Source organism: Pteropus alecto, unplaced genomic scaffold (assembly GCF_000325575.1).
Source record: "Pteropus alecto unplaced genomic scaffold, ASM32557v1 scaffold392, whole genome shotgun sequence".
NCBI lineage: Eukaryota > Metazoa > Chordata > Mammalia > Chiroptera > Pteropodidae > Pteropus > Pteropus alecto.
Genome location: NW_006431933.1, coordinates 1,393,333 through 1,412,904, shown reverse-complemented (window position 1 = coordinate 1,412,904; position 19,572 = coordinate 1,393,333). Strand labels below are relative to the sequence as shown.

The window sequence follows — 19,572 nt, the reverse complement described above, 5'->3', positions numbered from 1 at the left end:
CAATGTAAGAAGTTGAGATTGTAAAGCACTGGGAAAAACCGGGAGGTAACTGTTCACATAGCAATCACTGCAAATTCCTTGCTACAGTTTAGCAGAGAGTTCTGAGTTGTGATAATCTCATTGTTCTACTAGATAAGTAATCTGGCTAACCTTGGTTCTTGGCTACTGTTTTTCTCATTGTATGCTATAAGTAGCCTGTTCTAAATAAACTCGGGGACACAGCTTGAATCTGTGCTCCCTCCTGCAATTCTGTCTGTCTTTCTTTTCCTCAGTCCACGCTCCCTCTTTCAGGTACCCTCAATTACTTTGTCGGCTGGCTTCCGACAATTCACCATCATGGTGTTCATACGGTATTGCTTCTGATCAAGGAACTCACATCACAGAAAATCAAGTGCAGCAATGGGTCCATGCTCATGGAATTCTCTTGTCTTACCATGTTCGCTACCACCCTGAAGCAGCTGGCTTTATAGAATGGCAGATGGCCTTTAGAAGACTCAGGCATGCAGGACAAGATGGAGTTCCTGCAGGTCCTGAAGCACGGGCTGCAGCACGTCAGTGGCCACAGTGATCTCCACGGCCATATACAAATTTTCTTCAAGGCAAATCCTGTTGGTACATTATGGGGGAAGACAAATATGGAAACAAATACTATGAAGACAACAAACAGTTTTTGGCTATCATTGATGGGTTCTATATAATATAGTAGTTCTCCCTCTTATCTGCAGGGGATATAGTACAACACCCCCAGTTAATGCTTGAAACTGAGGATAGTACCGAACCCTATATATACTGTTTTTTTCTATACATACATACCTATGATAAAGTATAATTTATAAATTAGGCACAATAAGCAATTAATAACAATAATTAATAATAAAATAGAACAGTTATAACAATATACTGTAATCAAAGTTATATGAATGTGGTTTCTCAGAATATCTTATTATACTGTACTCACCTTTTCACTTAAAGGAAGCACATTATGACTTCTCTTCGGCATATCTGAATTGGCAGCACTACCACTCTTGCATTTGGGGGCCATTATTAAGTAAAATAAGGATTACTTGAACATAAGCACTACAATAATGATAACATGATAGTCGATCTGATAGCTACTAAGTGACTAACAGGCAAGAAGCATGTACTGAATGGAGACATTAGACAAATGGATGATTCGTGTCCCTGGCAGGATGGAGCGGAAAGGCAAGAGATTTCATCACGCTGCTCAGAATGGTGCATAATTTGAAACTTATGAATTGTTTATTTCTGGAATTTTCTATTTAATATTTTCAGACCACTGTTGAAAATGGATAACTGAAACCATGGAGAAGGAAACCGGGGTAAGGGGGGACTACTGTAATACTGAAATGAATGGCACAAACACATTCTAGGATGTGGATGTAAGCATGGTGTCCCCCGAATGGCAATCACTGTATGGCTTCACTATATGATCGATGAATCTTCCAATGACAAAACCACCTACTGCTCATAAGTTCATTTGGACAAACCATAAGTTCGATGTGTCACTCCAGAACAATATGTACCTTATTCCACCACTAGGAAGAAGATTCGGGAGTAGGTCCCACCTTCAACATCTTGTAAGTAAAGACAATGGAAATCAACTTAAACATGTAAAATATAGGGCTTTTCATGTAAATGTACTTTTACTGCTTACTATTAACTTGATAAAAATTGTTTGATTAAGAAAAAAAGACTCCATTACAGTGCCAGCTAGATGTTGATACTTTGAGAAACTGGAGCAATGTCCTCCAGTCTAGGATGCTGTACAGACTCTGAATCACCATCTAATATATGATGCTGTTTCTCCCACAGACAAGCCATGGTCCAGAAGTCAAGGGGTGGAAATGGGAATAGCACTACTCATTATCACTGTCAGTACCCAGCTGATCGAGAAGGGAAAGTTTTGGTGGTGAGACGGCCAGTTGTAAGAACGCATGAGTGGCTGACATGAGAATGAAACAGCAGGCACCAACTTTATTGCAGGGAGTGCGCTTCTGCTTCATTAGGGGACTACAGGGGCTTTATATATGTCAGAGAAAAATAGTGGCATTCTGCTACACATGCTTAATACAATAAGCTAAATCATGCTTACATATGTTAGGTGCATGCACCCTATTACACTAATATAACATTATAAATCCGAGGTCCTATTCCTAGCCGCAAGCCTGGATCACAGCCAGACCTGGGGCCCACGTTCCACCCCTACAGGGTCATGGCATGGGACCTGGCCCAGAGGGCACTATCTTGGGCCCACAATTCACAACAACAATATAAAGAACAACAAAACACTACCAGGCTACAGGCTACAAGGGCTAAGGCGGCTACTGCCCACTGCCAGGAGGACTCCAAGGACTTCCACCAAGTTGTCAAGGGGTCTTCTCCCAGGCCATGGATGGCTTGGACCTCAGCATTCATTTCCCGGAGAGCTGCCTGTGCCTGGTTGTCATGATCAGGAATGCAGACACAACATTTTTGCCCTGGGCAGCAGTTAGGAGGCCATGCGGTTTTTCAGAACTACTTTCTGCATTTGCATAGTTTCATCTATTAAAAGGGTTATAGACTGATGCATAGCGGTCAATGCCTGTGCAGTGTGCTAGGCAAAAGCTTCTACTTGCAATTCTACATTTATGGATCCCACCCCTGGAAGGAATAACGCCAGGGGGTAGAACCACCATGCTGCCCATTTCTGCTGGTGCCAGAGGTGATATACAGGATACCAATTATGAGGCAATTGGGACAAAGTGGGTAATATGCATCCAGCTAAATACAGACGTCCCCAGGTACAACAACCAGTCCAGTCAGCAGACAAGTAGGGCCAGCCGTAGCACCCGCAGACCCAGAGATATCCTGCAGGTAGCTAGTCGCTAGACTCTGTACTGACATAACATCACCCATTCCACTAGACCTTGGGAACTTCAGCAAAGGTGGTGTTAACACACCTCGAGGTGTAACCACTCCACGATATGGTTGGGCACAGATCTTACTTTCTCTGTGCGGTGGGGGGCCTGCTCCCGCAGTTCCACATGTTCTTCTGCTAGCCATCCCCACCCATTGGAAATGACATAACCTATGAGGGGTGGGGGATTGTGATGGTCGCTGAGGAGTAGCACTTCTGTGGCCCATCATCACTGGTCCCATTCAGGTGTGGTGTTCCAGGTTCGCAGCCACATTCTGGAGCTTCTGCCTGAGGGATGGTACCACCATTATGGAAGGCAGCTGAGCCATCTCTTCCAGAGGTAATTCAGTCCCTTCTGCCCCATCATCCCACAGCCGCAGCAGCTACCCTGGAACATCTACCCGGCTCTCTGCCGCACCTGTTTCATCAGGTCCCAGAGTTCAGGTACTAGATCAAGGTGTTATGCTTTTTAGCCTGGGGGGCACCGCCAGCTTACCTCACCCCCCGGGGCCAAAGGCTATTCCACTTCAACCTGCTGCCGTATCACCGGCTGCACCTGCCGTGGGGTCGCCAGCGGGCTCCCAGACCGGGATGATGGCAGCGACCCATCAGGGCCCTACAGCTTGCATTCCGCTGTCTTCAGCCGCCTTCCTAGCACTTCTTCCTGATGTTGTTGTTGCTGCACCCGCTGAGCCTGGTCCTGAACCTCCAGGCTGGCCTGCCATAGCATTGCCAGGAACATCTAGGCCACCTAACCTGCTGCCTCCTGGTGAGCGGTCAGGACATTCGACTGCAACATCTCCAGGGCTTTCCAGATGCAGCTTCACTCCATCCTAATCCTCCAGGATACATGACCATGGGATACCACTGGGAGGCAGGGGGCCACATGTCCTCCACCTGGGTCTCCTCCACCCGGAAACCGTCCAGAGCACTGAGGGCCGTACTCACCTCATCCTGTCAGCTATGCCATGTGTCAGCACCAAGCTGATTGAGTAGGGAAGGTTTTGGTGGTGAGATGCCCAGTTGGAAGAACATACGAGGGGCCGACATGAGAATGAAACGGCAGGCACCAACTTTACTGCAGGGAACGTGCTTCTGCTGCGAGCAGCGTGCTTCTGCTGCAGGGAATGCACTTCTGCTCCATTAAGGGACCATATGGGCTTTATATATGTCAGAGAACAATAGTGGCATTCTGCCACACATGCGTGATACAATAAGCTGAATCATACGTAAATATGTTAGGCACAAGTGTCCTACTACACTAATGTAACATTCTAAATCCGACATCCTATTCCTAGCCACAAGCCTGGATCACAGCCAGACCTGGGACCAGCTAGGCTTGGAGCCTACAATTATCCCTCATGATCAACTAGCAAATTTTTGCTTCCCATCCCTGTGACTTCATGCTCTTGGTGTAGAGGTCTTAATTCCAAAGAGAGGAATGCTTTCACCAGCAGACACCATAGCAATTACATCGAACCGGAAGCTAAGATGGCTGCCTAGCCACTTTGAGCTCCTCACGCCTTTAAATCAACAGGCAAAAATGGGAGTTACTTTGCTGGCTGGGGTAATTATCCTGACTACTAAGGGGAAATTGGGCTGCTGCTACACAATGGAGGTAAGAGAATACATGCCTGGAATATTTATAAGGTCCCTTAAGGCATTCTACCATGTCCTGTGATTAAAGTCAATGAAAAACTATAACAATTCAGGCAGGACTATTAATAGTCTAGACCCTGCAGGAATGAAGGTTTGGGTCACCTCACTAGGTTAAAAGCGATAACCAGCTGAGGTGCTTGCCAAGGGAATATAGAATGGGTAGTAGAAGAACATCAGCTATGACCACAAGACAAGTTGCAGAAATGAAAACTGTAACTTTTGAGTATTTCTTCCTTGTTTTGTTATGAATATGTATACACGTATTTTTTCCCTCTCTCAACCTCTTATCAACTAATATAAAATCCATTAATAATTGTTAACTTTACATCACAGTATTTAAGTATATCAAGAAGAGGAGTGAGCATCACTCAATGATTTTGCATCCTCTTCTGAAGAAAGAGCCTGTTTTGGGTTTGTACACATGATACTTGTATCATGTTAGGCAGAAGGATAACCTTGTTACTTATTTTACTTGGAGGTTAAGTATGATTTAAGGAAATGTGTGTGGGTACCAAGTTTATAAGGAGTAGACTGTGATGATCAATTTTATGTGTCAAGTGGGCTATCTACAGTCCCTGGATAATTGAACACTAATCTAGTTGTTGCTGTGAAGGTATTTTGTAGATGTGATTAATATATACCATTAGTTGACTTTAGTAAAGGAGATTATCCTTGATAATCTGGGTAGGTCTTATCCAATCAGTTAAAAGGCCTTAAGAGCAAAACAGGGATTCCACCTGTGGATGGCAATGTCAGCTCCTGCCAGAAAGTTTCCACTTTGTCCTTCCTGGTGGCCTACCTTATGGGTTCTGGACTTACTTGTCAGGTTCTAGGATTCTCCCCTAGAACCTTCAGAGGGACCATGGTCCTGGCAACACCTTGAGTTCAGACTTCTGGCCTCCAGAACTATAAGAATATAAATTTTTGTTGTTTAAAGCCACCAAGTTTTTGGTCATTAATTATGGCACACCTGGAAACTAACACAAACTTTACTGGGAAATGAGGTACTACTGTAATAAATACCTACAAATGTGGAAGTGGCTTTGGCTTGGGATAATGTATAGAATCTGGATGAATTTTGATGCATGTGACAGAAAAAGCTTACATTGCCTTTAAGAGACTATTGGAAGAAATATGGGCATTAAAGTCATTGCTGTGGAGGGCTCAAAAGGAGGTGAGGAAGACAGTAGAGGAAGCTTCTATCATCTTAGAGAATATGTATATCATCATGAGCAGAATATTAATAGAAATATGAATATTAAAGGTGCTTCTGGTGAGATTTCAGATGAAAATAAAGAACATGTTATTGGAAACTGGAGAAACTTGTTCTATAATGCCAGAAACTTGACAGAATTGTGTTCTACAGTTGTGTGGAAAGTAGAACTTGGATATTTAGCTGATTTAAAAGCAAAGTATTGAAGGTGTGGCCTGGTTTTGTCTTGCCGCTTATAGTAAAAGGTGAGAAAAATGAAACATATTGAATAAGGAACTATTAAGCAAAAAGGAACTAACATTTGATGATTTGGGATATTCTCAGCCTGCTCATATTGTAAAGAATGCTAAAATTAGAAAATTCACTCTTTGGAACTAGTACTATGGAGAGAAAGCCAAGAGTGTGGCTAGACTATCTTTTCCCAAAGAAATTAGGTATGTGGCTCATGGATTCACTGAACCATCTCAACAGAATCTAAGAATAGAGATGATATTGTCCAGTAAAATTCTATAGGGCCCCTCTTGTCTAATGGGAACCTACACAGGAGAGCCACAAGGCTTTTGAGAACATTATGTGCACAGAAACACTGTAAGCTTAAACTGAAAGGAACAGGCACAATACAAGCTGAGAGAAGACTGTCAAGCTTCTAAAATTTTACAGGTAGGAAATGGTCTGATAGAACTACCTTGTTGTAAACATATGCTACCTTGCAAGAAAAAGAAAAATGGACTTCAAGGGCAGAGCATTGGATGCAAAGTCAGAGAGTGGAGGTACAGGCCCAGAGTCAGAGGCCATTTGGAGAAGTATGTAGTGCAGGGGTTGAAAGTGTTGCCATGGGTCCAAAAGATGGAGCCAACACAGGCCCAGAGGGCAGAGCATCAAGCCATAGAGATTTTCAGGCCTTATGTATGAATGTTACTGTGAACAAGACTAACTCCATCTTTGTGTCCCTGATTTCTATTCAAGTTTTTCATGCTGTGAACTCTGATAAACCTCACTGTTCTCAGCCAGCACACCAAAGCTTTATAATTAATGATTACCTGTGTTCCTTAAACCTATACAATATAGCTGTAACGATTCTTGTCAGTAACAGCCAGAATGCCATGACAATTGAGATAAAAATCAAACTGGTGTTAGCGTCAATTCTAAAAAATCATCTATCACAAGACCACCAGGAAGTATGGTTCCTGGCATATACTGCATTCTTTGTCCCTTTGTCAATCATTAGTACCTAAGCTATAAAAATGTACTATAAAAAATATACTGTAACAACAGTCTGATAGTGGAGAATATCTACACAGACTCCTGAGTCACCTGTCAGCTGTGACCTTATCCCTGTAATTAACTTACCTTATAATAAATTCTTGTTCATCTATGGAGTTGCCTGCATCATTTTTCAGTCTCGAGAAACCCTCTTGTTACAGTAGCCACTACACCGGCGTTCCATGTTCAGACACCTTAAAATGTAATGGAATTGCCATGCTAAATTTCAAACATGCTTAGGGCCAGTGACCCCCTTATTCCTTCCAATTTCTACCTTTTAGGATGGAAACGAAACTCATGCCTGCTCCGCCATTATATCTTAGAAGCAGATAACTTTTCTTCTGGTTTCTCAGATTCACAGATGGAAAGAAAGTGCCCCAGGATGGATCATATCCAGAGTCTCACCCTATTCATACCTGACTTAGATGATTTAAATAATAAGATCTAGGGCCTTTTAAGTTGATGATACTTAGATAACATTTTGGACTTAGAATGATGTTATAAGGGTTTAAGATGGAGGGGGGCGAATTTATTTTGCACATGGGATGAACATGAATTTGGGAACCAGAGGATGGACTGTAATGGGTTGAATGATGACCCCTCAAAAATGTGTTCACAGGCTAACACCTAGATTCTGTGAATGTTACCTCATTTGGGCAAAAGATCTTTGCATATGTAGTTAAAGATTTTAAGTTGAGATCATCCTGGGTTACCTGGGTGGACCCTAAATCCAATGACAAGTGTGCTTATAACAGACAGAAAAGGAGAAGGGAGTGATATTGTGATTCCCAGGCTCCATTCAGGTCACCATCACATTGGCCAAGAGCAGCAGCATGGTCTTCATGGTTTTCATGGCAAGTGATGATGAGCAGTCTACACAAATGGTTGCAAGTTGGGAAGATGACAAAGTGACAGAAGCATCCTCAAAGAGTTTTGTTGCTGTTAAAATCAATACCAAAAGATGCGCTCACTAAAAGTTGAAACATCAGTTGCAAATGGGAACCAGTCAGAAAGATTAGTCTATTTCATCCATCATTTGCACCCAGTAACACTTCTAAAAAATCTCAGTCCAGATTTTGCGATACACCACCTACATTTCCTAATACGAAAAGAAAGAAAGTTCAAGACATGTCACTCTCTCTCTCAGAAGCCTGGTCAATATTCAAATCAGAGACCTACCCAGGACCTCATTGTCAGAATAAAAAAACTAACCAAAACATTTGGAAAAAGAAAAGTGAAAGAACAAAGATATTAAGAAGGAAATTGAGGACGAAAATTGGAAAATAAATGTTGAATACTAAAAGAAAGCAAGAAGTGTTGGTAAACAGAATGCAAGAAGAGCAAAGAAACAGAAGATGGGGCAGTTCAAGGATATATAAAACAGGTTGCATTGGACCATGAAAAGAGAGCTGCTTGTTTTACAAAGACAAAGGAAAAAGCTGCTGCTTTGCTGGAAACAGGCAGAAACACAATTTAAGAGGGAATCTTATGCAAGAGGAACCTTCCCAATGAGTCCTTTATAAATCAGTTCCCTGTACCTGTTCAAGAAAAAGCATGGTAGTTTGCTGTACAGGCAGGAAGACCAACTACATCCATGGTACACTCTTCCATTGGAAAAATATGAACACTGTTGGGGACAACTTTATCCATGCCTCATCATTTGGATACTGATTAGCAATTTCTTATTTAGTAATGTTCCTCCTGCACAGACTCATTTGATAACAACATTAGAACTCTCAAATTGTGTACCATCTAGCAACTCAGAAAAAAAAGAGAACTATCCAGAAGTGTGCTGAAAAAGCACTTCAAAAGGGAAAAGAAGGTAGGTTCAGGACTCAAGATGATAGTAAAGGTGAAAACACTTGGAATGCAAATTCTCGTCCACTGATGTATGAGACTAGTGACAATATGTGCAATAATCATTATTTCTTTTATGATTTAATTCAACTAAAATTCTGCTGGAGAAGTAGGACTGCTTTATGTTTTCTAACTAATCTACATTTTAAAGTGTTTCTTTAATCCTGTTTAGTGGGTATAAGTTAAAACTGTCTAACTCAAAAAAATCAAAAGATAAAAAAACTAAATGGCTGCGAAGTCCCTGCATATGGTAACCAACTGTTAGAAGCTTAAAGAATTTAAAGGTCTGACACAACTTCCCTCCATCAGCTTTATTATACAGTATTTCACGTACCCATTACCCCTATGCTCTCAGATGGCATGTTATATTTAGAGGTATTTTCCTCTAAAACTCTTAAGCCCACACAAAGTAACTGGTATATCAGAGTAATTTGACTCTGGGTCAGATGCATTTTAATTAACCCATCAAATGATAATTTATATTTAGCTTTTCTCTTATCACTCATCTACTGCAAGCAAAATCTTGCAGTATTTAATCTTAAACACTGAATGAAAAATTCTTTCAAATAGAAAAATAGCTACAGGCCTATAATAGCATTTATGATAAGGTTGTAACTGAAGATATTGTTTCCATCATCCATATTAAGATCTATCAAAAGTTTTCCTGACCCTCAAGTATGAGAAAATCTTTACTACAAAGGAATGATTGATTTCTCTGTAAGAGCTTTGTGATTCACGCGTCTGACTGTACTTCTTATTCTGTTATATCTTCCCAGATATCAGAGATAATCTAGACTTCAATGTTCCTAGCTGTTAAGACTGTTGACCAGAATGCCTACCTTCTAAAACTTGTGTTGATATTTTCTTCTTTTTACTTCCTTTTACCCTAATATTCACCTACTTATAGTTAGAAGCTTCCTAAAACCCACAAGAAAACAAAGTCAATGTGTAAATAAATGAAAAATAAAAACTGTGCATTTCTAACTCATCTTTGGAAGATCTGGGAAAGAAGAGTTGGGGAGGGGTAGAGTACTAATTATAAGAAGGAAGTTGCCATGCATGGCTCAGAATGATCAGCCTCCAAATAATAGTACTATGTAGAGTGTAAAAAGGAAGACTTTTCACTGTCATCCACTGAAATCCTTACACTTTAGTGATCCGCCTCCTATGACATAAAAATTCAATTTCTAGAAAAATATTTTTAACAAATAATCATGTATGTGCATATAGAAATACATCGAGGAATTTCACCACCAAATTGTCAATTATAATGAAAACCTACTGCCGTTACAAATGCTCAAAGGATGGGATACTATGTAACCATTAAAATGATGTAGAAAATTATTTCTGGACATGGGAAAATATTTATGTAACACTCCCAATGTTTCTTTTTTAAAAAGAAGACAACCATTCTTGTTAGTTTTACTTTATCCTCCCATTACTTTGTATATTACAGGATAAACAAGAAAGGAATTATGTTAATGTCATCATGACCAAAAAAAGATACCTAAGTATACTATCAAAGAAGTAAAAGTTCTACAATTTTAATCTGAATTGGAAATGAGCTCTGTTTTTTTTTTTTTTCTTTTATAAAGAGAAAGCTGATCTCTGCTTCCGGAAAAACAGAGTAAATAGAGAAGACTGCCAATTGGAGAGAAGGCAGACCAGCAAGGGACCTCAAAACCCGAGGAACGATATAGAAGTGATTCCCTTGAGTTTTCTTTTTACCTCACATATCCTAAACAGGTGCTGGAGAAGCTGGCAACCCAAAAATGCCAGTGGGCACAGACCAAAAACAGCTCTAAGATAACCTGCTTTCTCTAAAGAACAAGAAAAGGAACAACCTAGCAAGACAGAAAGCTTTTAAATAATAACCACCTTATACCAGCCAAGCATCATGGAAAAAACTGTGGATTCCCAACTCCATCCTATCAGCAAAAGCCAAGAGGGGAGCATACATTTCCACTCTTGTCTGGCTGTCACAAGGCACTAAAGCCCCTACAACACTGTGGTGATATCAGAAAAGACCAAGTGAAGGAGCTAAGGTTCATCGCTTCTGGGCAGTAACGAGGCTACTCACTCAGTACTGGCAGTGGAGAAACCATGGGGAGCCTGGACTTCAACCCCAAAATCAGCAGTAATGAGGCATCCATCCTGCTGGAGGGAGTAATGTCAGAGGAGACCTACTAGAGTCAAGGCTTTCACCACTTCCAAGGAGTAGCAAGTGCAAGCCCCCACCCCCGCATGATATCAATGGAGGTAATGGAAAGCAGTAATTAGTCACTGCTACTCCTCCCACCCAGGGAAGAATCAGGGGAAACATAGTGGAAAGCTGGAATTCCAACCCTGCCCAGAAATAATGAAGAGCTCTCCACCTTGGGTGTCAAGGGAAGCCAAATGGGAAACCTGGACTTGTACACCCACCTGGCAATAATGAAATTATGTCCTACCTTCCTCATCTGGAATGAAGTCAGAGGAAACCAGCTAAAATAGGTTTAAATAAGAACAAAATTCTCAAAACATAATACTAAAAATGTCAACTTTTCAACTGAGAATCACTCATATTGACCAGAAAAATCTCAAACTGAATGAAAAAAGAAAAGGTACCAAGACTGAGATAACAATGATAATTATCCAACAAAGATTTTGAATGAGCCATCAGAAAAAAATAGCTCCAACAAGGAGGTCTCAGCGAAAAACACAGAAGATATGAAGAAGACCCAAATGGAAATTTTAGACGTGAAAAATACAATAACCAAAATAAAAAAAAAAAAACTCAGTGGATGGCCTCAACAACAGAACACAGGGGACAGAGGCAAGAATCAGTGAAATGGAACAAAGAAGAATAGAAATTACCCAATCAGAATAATATAGACAAAATTGACTGCGAAAAAAGTGCCTCGGGGACCTGCAGGATTATAAAAGAATCGACATTCCTGTCATCAGAAAACAAGAAGGAGGGAAGAGGATGGAATAATGGAATATTATTCAGCCATAAAAAAGAAGGCAATCTTGCCACTTGCGACAATATGGATGGACCTTGAGGGCATTATGCTAAGTGAAAAAAAGTCAAAAACAAACACTGTATGATCTCACTTATATGTGGAATCTAAAAAACAAAAACACCAAACACATTGATATAGGGAACAGCAGATTCGTGGTGGCGGAGGTGAGGTGCAAAATGAGTAAGCAGGATCAAAAGGTACAAACTTCCAGGTATAAAATAAATAAGTCATGGGTATATAATGTACAGCATGGTCACTATAGTTAATAATTCTGTATCATACATTTGAAAATTGCTAAGGGAGTAAATCTCAAAAGTTCTCATCACAAGAAAAAAAATTCTGTAACTATGTATGGTGACAGATGTTAACTAGATTTATTGCGGTGATCATTTCACAATACATCCATCCCTTGATTTACGTGTTTTTTTATACATGGTAAATATTCCCCCCCGTTTACGCAGACTTTTTATACATGGTTTCCATTTATGTGGTCCCATTTTACGCAGTTCTTTCTTTTTCATTTCCGTTATTGGCGATTACTCTTTCTAAAAAACAAAAGCTTAACTCGGCAACATACAAAGAATACTTACTAATGCACAATTATTAATGATCTTCCCATTCACCGGATGGCAAATAAAAAAGCATGGATGACTACTAATGTTTTGCTGTAGAAGCTGAAAATTATATAAAGGAAAAATGTCTTCCTTTTAAAATATTTTTACTTTTAGATAATGCACCTGGTCATCCACACAATTTAGAACATCCAAATATTAAAGTTGTATATTTGCCACCAAATACAACTTCCTTCATCCAATCTTTAGATCAAGGTATTATTTCCACCTTTAAGAGTAATTATATTAAACAGAGTTTTAATGATATTTTTAATAACGTTGAAGATAACAAATCACAGTTACAGAAGCCTGGGATAAATGCACAATCTTAAGTTGTATCAAGAATATTGCTTTAGCTTTGAGTGATATAAAACCATCAACTTTAAATGCTTGCTGGAAAGCAATATGGCCAGAAGTGGTTATATTAGGGAATATGGTTTCAACAACTGAAGAGGGATTAACTGCCATTATTAATTTATTAAATAAATTTCAAGAAGAAGGCTCTGGTTAAATAAATAAATCTAAAAAATTAAAATAAAATGAAATGAAATGAAGAAGGCTCCGGCAATTCGAATGTAGATATTAACAAATTACTAGTTGATCATGAATTAACTGATAATGAATTAATTCACTTAATATCAGAAGCCCATCCTGCCAATGAAGATAGCAGTGACCTTGAACCAGTTTTATTCACTGCAGAAAATATTTACAATGCTCTTCAATTGTCCACAAAACTGGAAACTGCAATTCTAGATATTGATCCAAACATCCAACGAGGCTTAAAATTTCAAAAAGATTTTTTTAAATGTTGCAGTGAATATCGAAGAATTGATAAAAACTTAGCAGAAAATGCGGTTGGAAAAAGATCATCTAAAAACATAAATAACGAAACTGAAGTAGTACTTCCAAACATTTCGAGCGATGAAGACAGTTACTTTGTGCCAATTAAAAAGAAGTCGATTGCTTTAGATTACAGTATAGACATCAACCACAAATAAAATTTATTTTGGTTTTCTCAATTTTCATTAGCAATTTTTTTGTAAAAATATTTGAAATAAATATTTTTATGGCTTATATCAGCCTATTTCTTTAGTATTTTCTTTTCATATTGGTGGGCTCTTTTTGCGTGGTTTTCTATGTAAATCGAGGGACTGGTATATACACAAATATTGAATTACTATGTTATATAATGGAAATTAATATAACATTGTAAGTCAATTATACCTAAATTTTTAAAACGACAGAATGGTATTGATGAAAGATTAGATAAATATATCAACGAAACAAAAAGAGAGCCAGAAAATAGACCCACATAAATACGGTCAACTGATATTTGACAAAGAAGCAAAACAACTCAATGGAAAAAGAATAGCTTTTTCAGCAAATGATGCTGAAACAACTGGACATCTGTTAGCAAAAAAAAGTCTAGATGTAGTCCTTATACCTTTTACAAAAATTAACTCGTAATGGATCTTAGACCTAAATGCAAAATGCAAAAGTATAAAACTTCTACAAGATAACAGAAGAAAATCTAAGTAACCTTGTGTTTGGTGATGTTTTATAATACAACACCAAGAGCATGATTCGTGAAGAAAAAATGACAAGTTGGACTTTATTAAAATTTAAAAATTTCCTGCTCTGTGAAAGACATTGTTAAGATAATAAAGAGACAAGCCACAGAATGGAGAAAATGTTTACAAAATACATATCTGATAAAGGACTTGTACTTAAAATATACCAAAAAAACCTCATCAAAACTCAACGAAATGTACACCTGAAAATTATATAATTGTATTAACCAATGTTACCCCCATAAACTTAATTTTAAAAAATTAAGTTGTATTTTTTTAAAAAGGCCTGTGCAAGATTGTTTCTACTCTGTGCAGCACATCTATGCCTCTTGCTGGTGTAAAGCCTTATACTGGACTCATCTTGAAAGATAGGCTATAACCAAGTGAAAAAAGTGGTGTGCGATGGCAGAAACAGAAAATCAAGAGAAGATGGGAAGCAGGAAGCTGCTTCCCCCTAAAAATAAAAAAATAAAATAAATTAAAAAAGTAAAACTCAACGATAAGAAAACAACCCAACTGAAAAATGGGCAAAAGAGCTGAACAGACACGTCACCAAAGAAGATACACAGATGGCAAATAAGTATGTAAAACTATGTTCAACATCATTTTTCATTAGGAAATTGCAAATAAAACAATGAGATACCACTACATAACCATTCGAATGGTTAAAATAAAAAAATAAACTGATAATAGCAAATGCTGGCAAGGAAGTGGAATAATAGGAATGCTTATTTGGAGCATTGGAAGATAGTTTGGCAGTTTCTTATAAAGCTAAATAGTTTTACCATGTGACCCAGCAATTGCCCTCTTAGTTATTTACCCAAATGAACTGAAAACTTATGTCCACACAAAAACCTGTACATAGATGTTTACAGCAGCTTTATTCATAACTGCCAAAAACTGGGAACAACCAAGATGTCCTTCAATAAGTAAATGAAAAGCAAGCTGTGATACATCCGAACAATGGAACACTATTCAGTGATAAAAATAAATGAGTCATCAAGCCATGAAAAGACATGGAGGAATCTTAAATGCAAATTGCTAAGTAAAAGAAGTCAATCTGAAAAGGCTGTAGGCTGTATGATTCCAACTATATGACATTTTAGAAAAGGCAAAACTATAGAAACAGTAAAATAAATAAATAAATAAAAATCAGTGGTTGCCAGAGGTTCGGAGAGAGGTAGAAGGATGAATAGCTGAAGCACAGATTAAACTGTTCTGTATGAAACTATAATAGTGGATCTATATCATTATGTATTTGTCAAAACCCAAAGAATGTACAACACAGTGAACCTTACTATAAACTGTAGACTATAATTAATAATGATGATTTGATATTGGTTAATTGTAGCAAATGTATCACACTAATACAGGATATTAAAAAATTGGGAAAATTGTGTCGAAAGAGGGGAGCAGAATGGTATATGGAATTATAGGTACTATTTTCTCAATCATTCTGTAAATCTAAGACTGTACTAAGAAATTAAGTCAATTAATTATTTTAAATGTACTTAGCATACAATCCTGCACTTGCACTGATGTGCATTAATTCCATACAAAAACCTTACACAAATAATCACAGCATCTTTATTCATAATAGCCAAAAACTGGAACTAACCAAGATGTCCTTCAACTAGTGACTGGTTAAGAAAACTGTGGTACATCCATACCATGGAATATTATCCAGTAATAAAAAGGAACTAACTATTCATATATGTAGCAATCTGGATGACTCTAGGGAGAATTATGCTGAGTAAAAGCAAGCCAGTCCCAAGAGGTTACATGCTGTATGATTCCATTTATATAACATTCTTGAAATGACAAAATTATAGAACTAGAGCACAGACTGGTGGTTGCCAGGAGTTAAAGAGGGAGTGAAGGAGGAGGGAAGTGGTTGTAGCTATTAAAAGGCAACATGAGGGATCCTTGTAGTGATAGAAATTTTCTGTATGTAAATATCCTGGTTGTGAATCATATCAAGGGTCTACACAATGTTACCATTGGGGGATACTGGGTAAACAGTGCATTATATTTGAATCTACAACTATCTAAAAATTAAAATTTATCTAAAAAAATAAAAGAAAGAAACAATAGGAAAAAGTAGGATCTTCCTCCTTACCTTAAATGATGTGCCAGGTTGTCCTGGAACCAGGGCAGAGAATCTTTGGGGTGATTTCCCTTCAGTTGGCATGTTCGCCCTGGGTCTCAGCCCACCTTCCAAAGCTGAAGGAGTGTCTGTATGTGGACTGCAGTCAGAATACATGGAAGATCCTGCCGCCTCCAGTAAGGGGAAAGCTCAACAGCTCCATAGAGACACCAAGAAATTCTAAAAGGACATTATCCATGTCATCAATATCATTCTACATTCATCCTACAAAGTTTAGCAACCCCAACTCTGAGTGTCAGAGTGGATTATGGAAACACTCATAATATTTGGAATCAAATTAATGAGCTTAGAGTCCCTTATTCTTGTGTGGCTCCACAGGAGACTTTGCACCTGACCCAGCCAGCTCGCCCCTCAATTCCAGGTTCAAGACAGATCTGGGTTTGCAAGGAGGAAGAAACTGGGGCAGTGAATGGTGCTGAAGCCCCATGGGGTGGGCAGGGGAAGAACTTGTCCATGGAAATCTGGTGGTTGACTGTGGAGACAAGAAATCTGGAAATCTGGTCATCTGATCTCTTCTGCCATCATGAATTATTTTGCTATTTTAGGGTGAAAATCTCTCTTAAATTCTTCTATGGGAGGCTCAGCCTCTTCTTTCAAGATGAAGATGGCTCAACATTAACATTACTTATTGAATCAACAAATTAGGGGTGGAGAAAACATGCTGCTATTAACTTACACCAAAAAAAGCATTTGACAGAATTGAGTAGTCATTACTATAAAAACTCAAACTAAAATTAGGGAAGAAATAAATCACTCAAATATCACAAAAATTATTTATGAAACAGTCATGAAATACTGTGCTAAAAACTAAAATAATGAAGCTATTGACATTAAAATTAACAACAAGATAGGGATATCTGATACAACTCAAAATTGTTTTGCTGGCTCTGGCTCACACAATAGAAGATGAAACAATCACAATAAATATTGCAAAGAAAGGAAAATGTAGCTTTCCTTGCCAAGGATATGATTTTATACATAGAAAACCTACCAGACTCTATCAGAATTCATAGGGTAATTTCATAATGGGCTGGATGTAAGATAAAATTATAAGAGCAGACAGTTTTCCCTCTATAACAGAAATCATCAAATGAAAATGGGGAGGACCATTAGTAATGATAGCAAGAAATATATAAAATAAACTTTTTAGGAGCTGGACCTATACAATTAAAAATTTTTTTTAATTGACAAATATAAAATAGTCACACAGACATACCACATCCCTGAGTTAAAAGGTTTAATAAAAATATCAACCCTCCCAAAAGCATTATATTAATGTAAAGAATAAATTAAAAACAAAAATTAAACACAAAGCTCAATAAGATGGAGTATATAAAATTTTGTGGAATGCAGCTAAAGAGATTCTTAAAGGGAAATTCATGTTCTTAAATGATTTTTTTTTAAACAAAGAAAGGCTGAACGTTAATGAATTAACATCCAATTTAAGAAGTTAGATGAAGAGAAAATAGTTCAGGTAGGAGCAGAAATTAAGGAAATAGAAAACAAAGGTATATCAGAGAAGATCAACAGGCCAAAAGTTGGTTCTTTAGAAAGACTAATAAAATTAGCGAACCTCTGAGAAGACTGATGAATGACAAAATCTAAACATGCACACACTATTAAGATTTGACAAGACGCAGCAAGGAACCTAAAAACTATCCCAGAAGACCCCATCCCTGACCCGCATAGACTCCTATTCACTAAATTCTTTAATTTCCTACAAATTGACAGTGTATCATTCCCAAAAGCCAACAAAGCCATCGCCTCAAAATCACCTTAGTAACTGTCACGCCATAAACCCTCGTGTACTCGCTTTAACGCAACGCGACAGCAAGACTTAAAAGGCTTCTGAGGGCCACTTCTGTTCTCTGTCATCACCTCTGCCATTGCCCCTTCTGGGGCTGTTGGTTTTGCACACGATCAGAAAGGACGTGAGGCTGTGGTCTACTCACTCTGAACCAGGTGCAATTATGGATCAGCTCAGACTTTGTCCATGAGTGACGTTGTTGGGCGGGGAATATGGCTGCGCCCAGGCATTCCTCGATGAGAGCCGCCATCTTAGTGTCCATTCCGTACAGTGGGCTGTTCCACAGAAAGCAGGGGCGTGGGGTGTTGTTCGGGGGTAGAAACCTTCTGAAGACAAGCTTCCGGGAGCAGCTGGTCTTTGGAACTGGGTTCTAAAGGTCTGTGCAGTTTAAAGACGCAGAGGTGGCAGCCCCCATCCCTAGGGGGAGGGAAGATGTGTCCAGATTTTCAAGGGAGATACCACTGGGGAGAGGGAGAAAGGTCAGGATTACAGTTTCCTCCTGGGAGATGTCACTAGGAAGAAAGAAGTTAGTATGGTACAGTCCCCCTCCTGGCCGATACCACTGGGCAAGAGAGGGAAGGAGTCAGGGTGGTACAATCTTCTCCTTGGAGATACCACTAGCAAGAAGGGAGGAAAGCCAGGTTAATGCTGGAGGAGTCAGAGTGGTATAGTTTCCTCTTGATGTGCTGGAATTGGTGTAGAAGAGACTTGAAATCTCCTCCATCTTCATTACCTCCATTACCCCACTAAAATAGTCGCTAGGAATAATAATTATAATACTAGCCTTCGATATGGAGAATTGTTTTTCAGAAAATTGTCAATAGAAAAAAATATTTACAAAAACATTATAAGCGTACTTTCGATGAAAATGTATCTCCAAGACATGCCCCTGATCTCTGCTGTCAACCAGGTTGCAACTTCCTAGGCTCTCTTATATGGGAATTAAGGAGCTGCTACTGACTCTTGGGAGAGAAGAGGGAGTTCTGGACTTTCTTCATCTCTGAACTAAACATTCTTCAAAACCTAGTCCAAGTATACCCTCCTGCAGGAAGCCTTCTCTGACAAGAGGTAGAAAGGGCTCTTTTCCCTGCTACAGGAGTTTCAAACCCAACAGGTAGTCCCTGGCTAAGTTTGGGTATAGGTTGCTGAGTACCCTAAGGACATTCAGATCTCTCGGCCTCAGCTCAGCAATCAGGAGAGTTAGATTGTCAGCCACCCAGACTATCGCATTTTCTCTGTCTCCTCTGCAATATTTGTGAATTAAACGAGAGACAGAATGGCAAATGTGAGAACATTGCTGTAACATACACACTTCTACAGACATTTCCAAAATTTAATATTGTCATAACTTCTGGTCAACATCTCAAATCCTGGACTCTGCAAACTTCCACCATCAATGCCTCCTGGGCTGATCTCAAACCTGGGCCTTTCTTAACTCTGCCTACACCTATGTTGTACCCTTATATTCTGGATTCCTGTCCTCTAACGATTCCATTATTAAC

At 38.9% G+C, this 19,572-nt stretch overlaps 1 protein-coding gene and 1 pseudogene across 1 annotated transcript in view; one reads left to right on the top strand and one right to left on the bottom strand.

Annotated features, from left to right (window-relative positions):
* The window catches only part of ZNF157 (zinc finger protein 157), a 31,963-nt gene extending 15,627 nt beyond the window's left edge, over positions 1–16,336 (bottom strand). The window contains exon 1 of the mRNA XM_006906888.1: positions 16,216–16,336. Coding sequence (XP_006906950.1) covers positions 16,216–16,287 — 72 coding nt within the window. The 5' untranslated portion in view covers positions 16,288–16,336. The remainder of the gene's footprint in view (positions 1–16,215) is intronic.
* LOC112475609 lies at positions 501–1,606 on the top strand (annotated as a pseudogene).
* Positions 16,337–19,572: the final 3,236 nt, after the last annotated feature.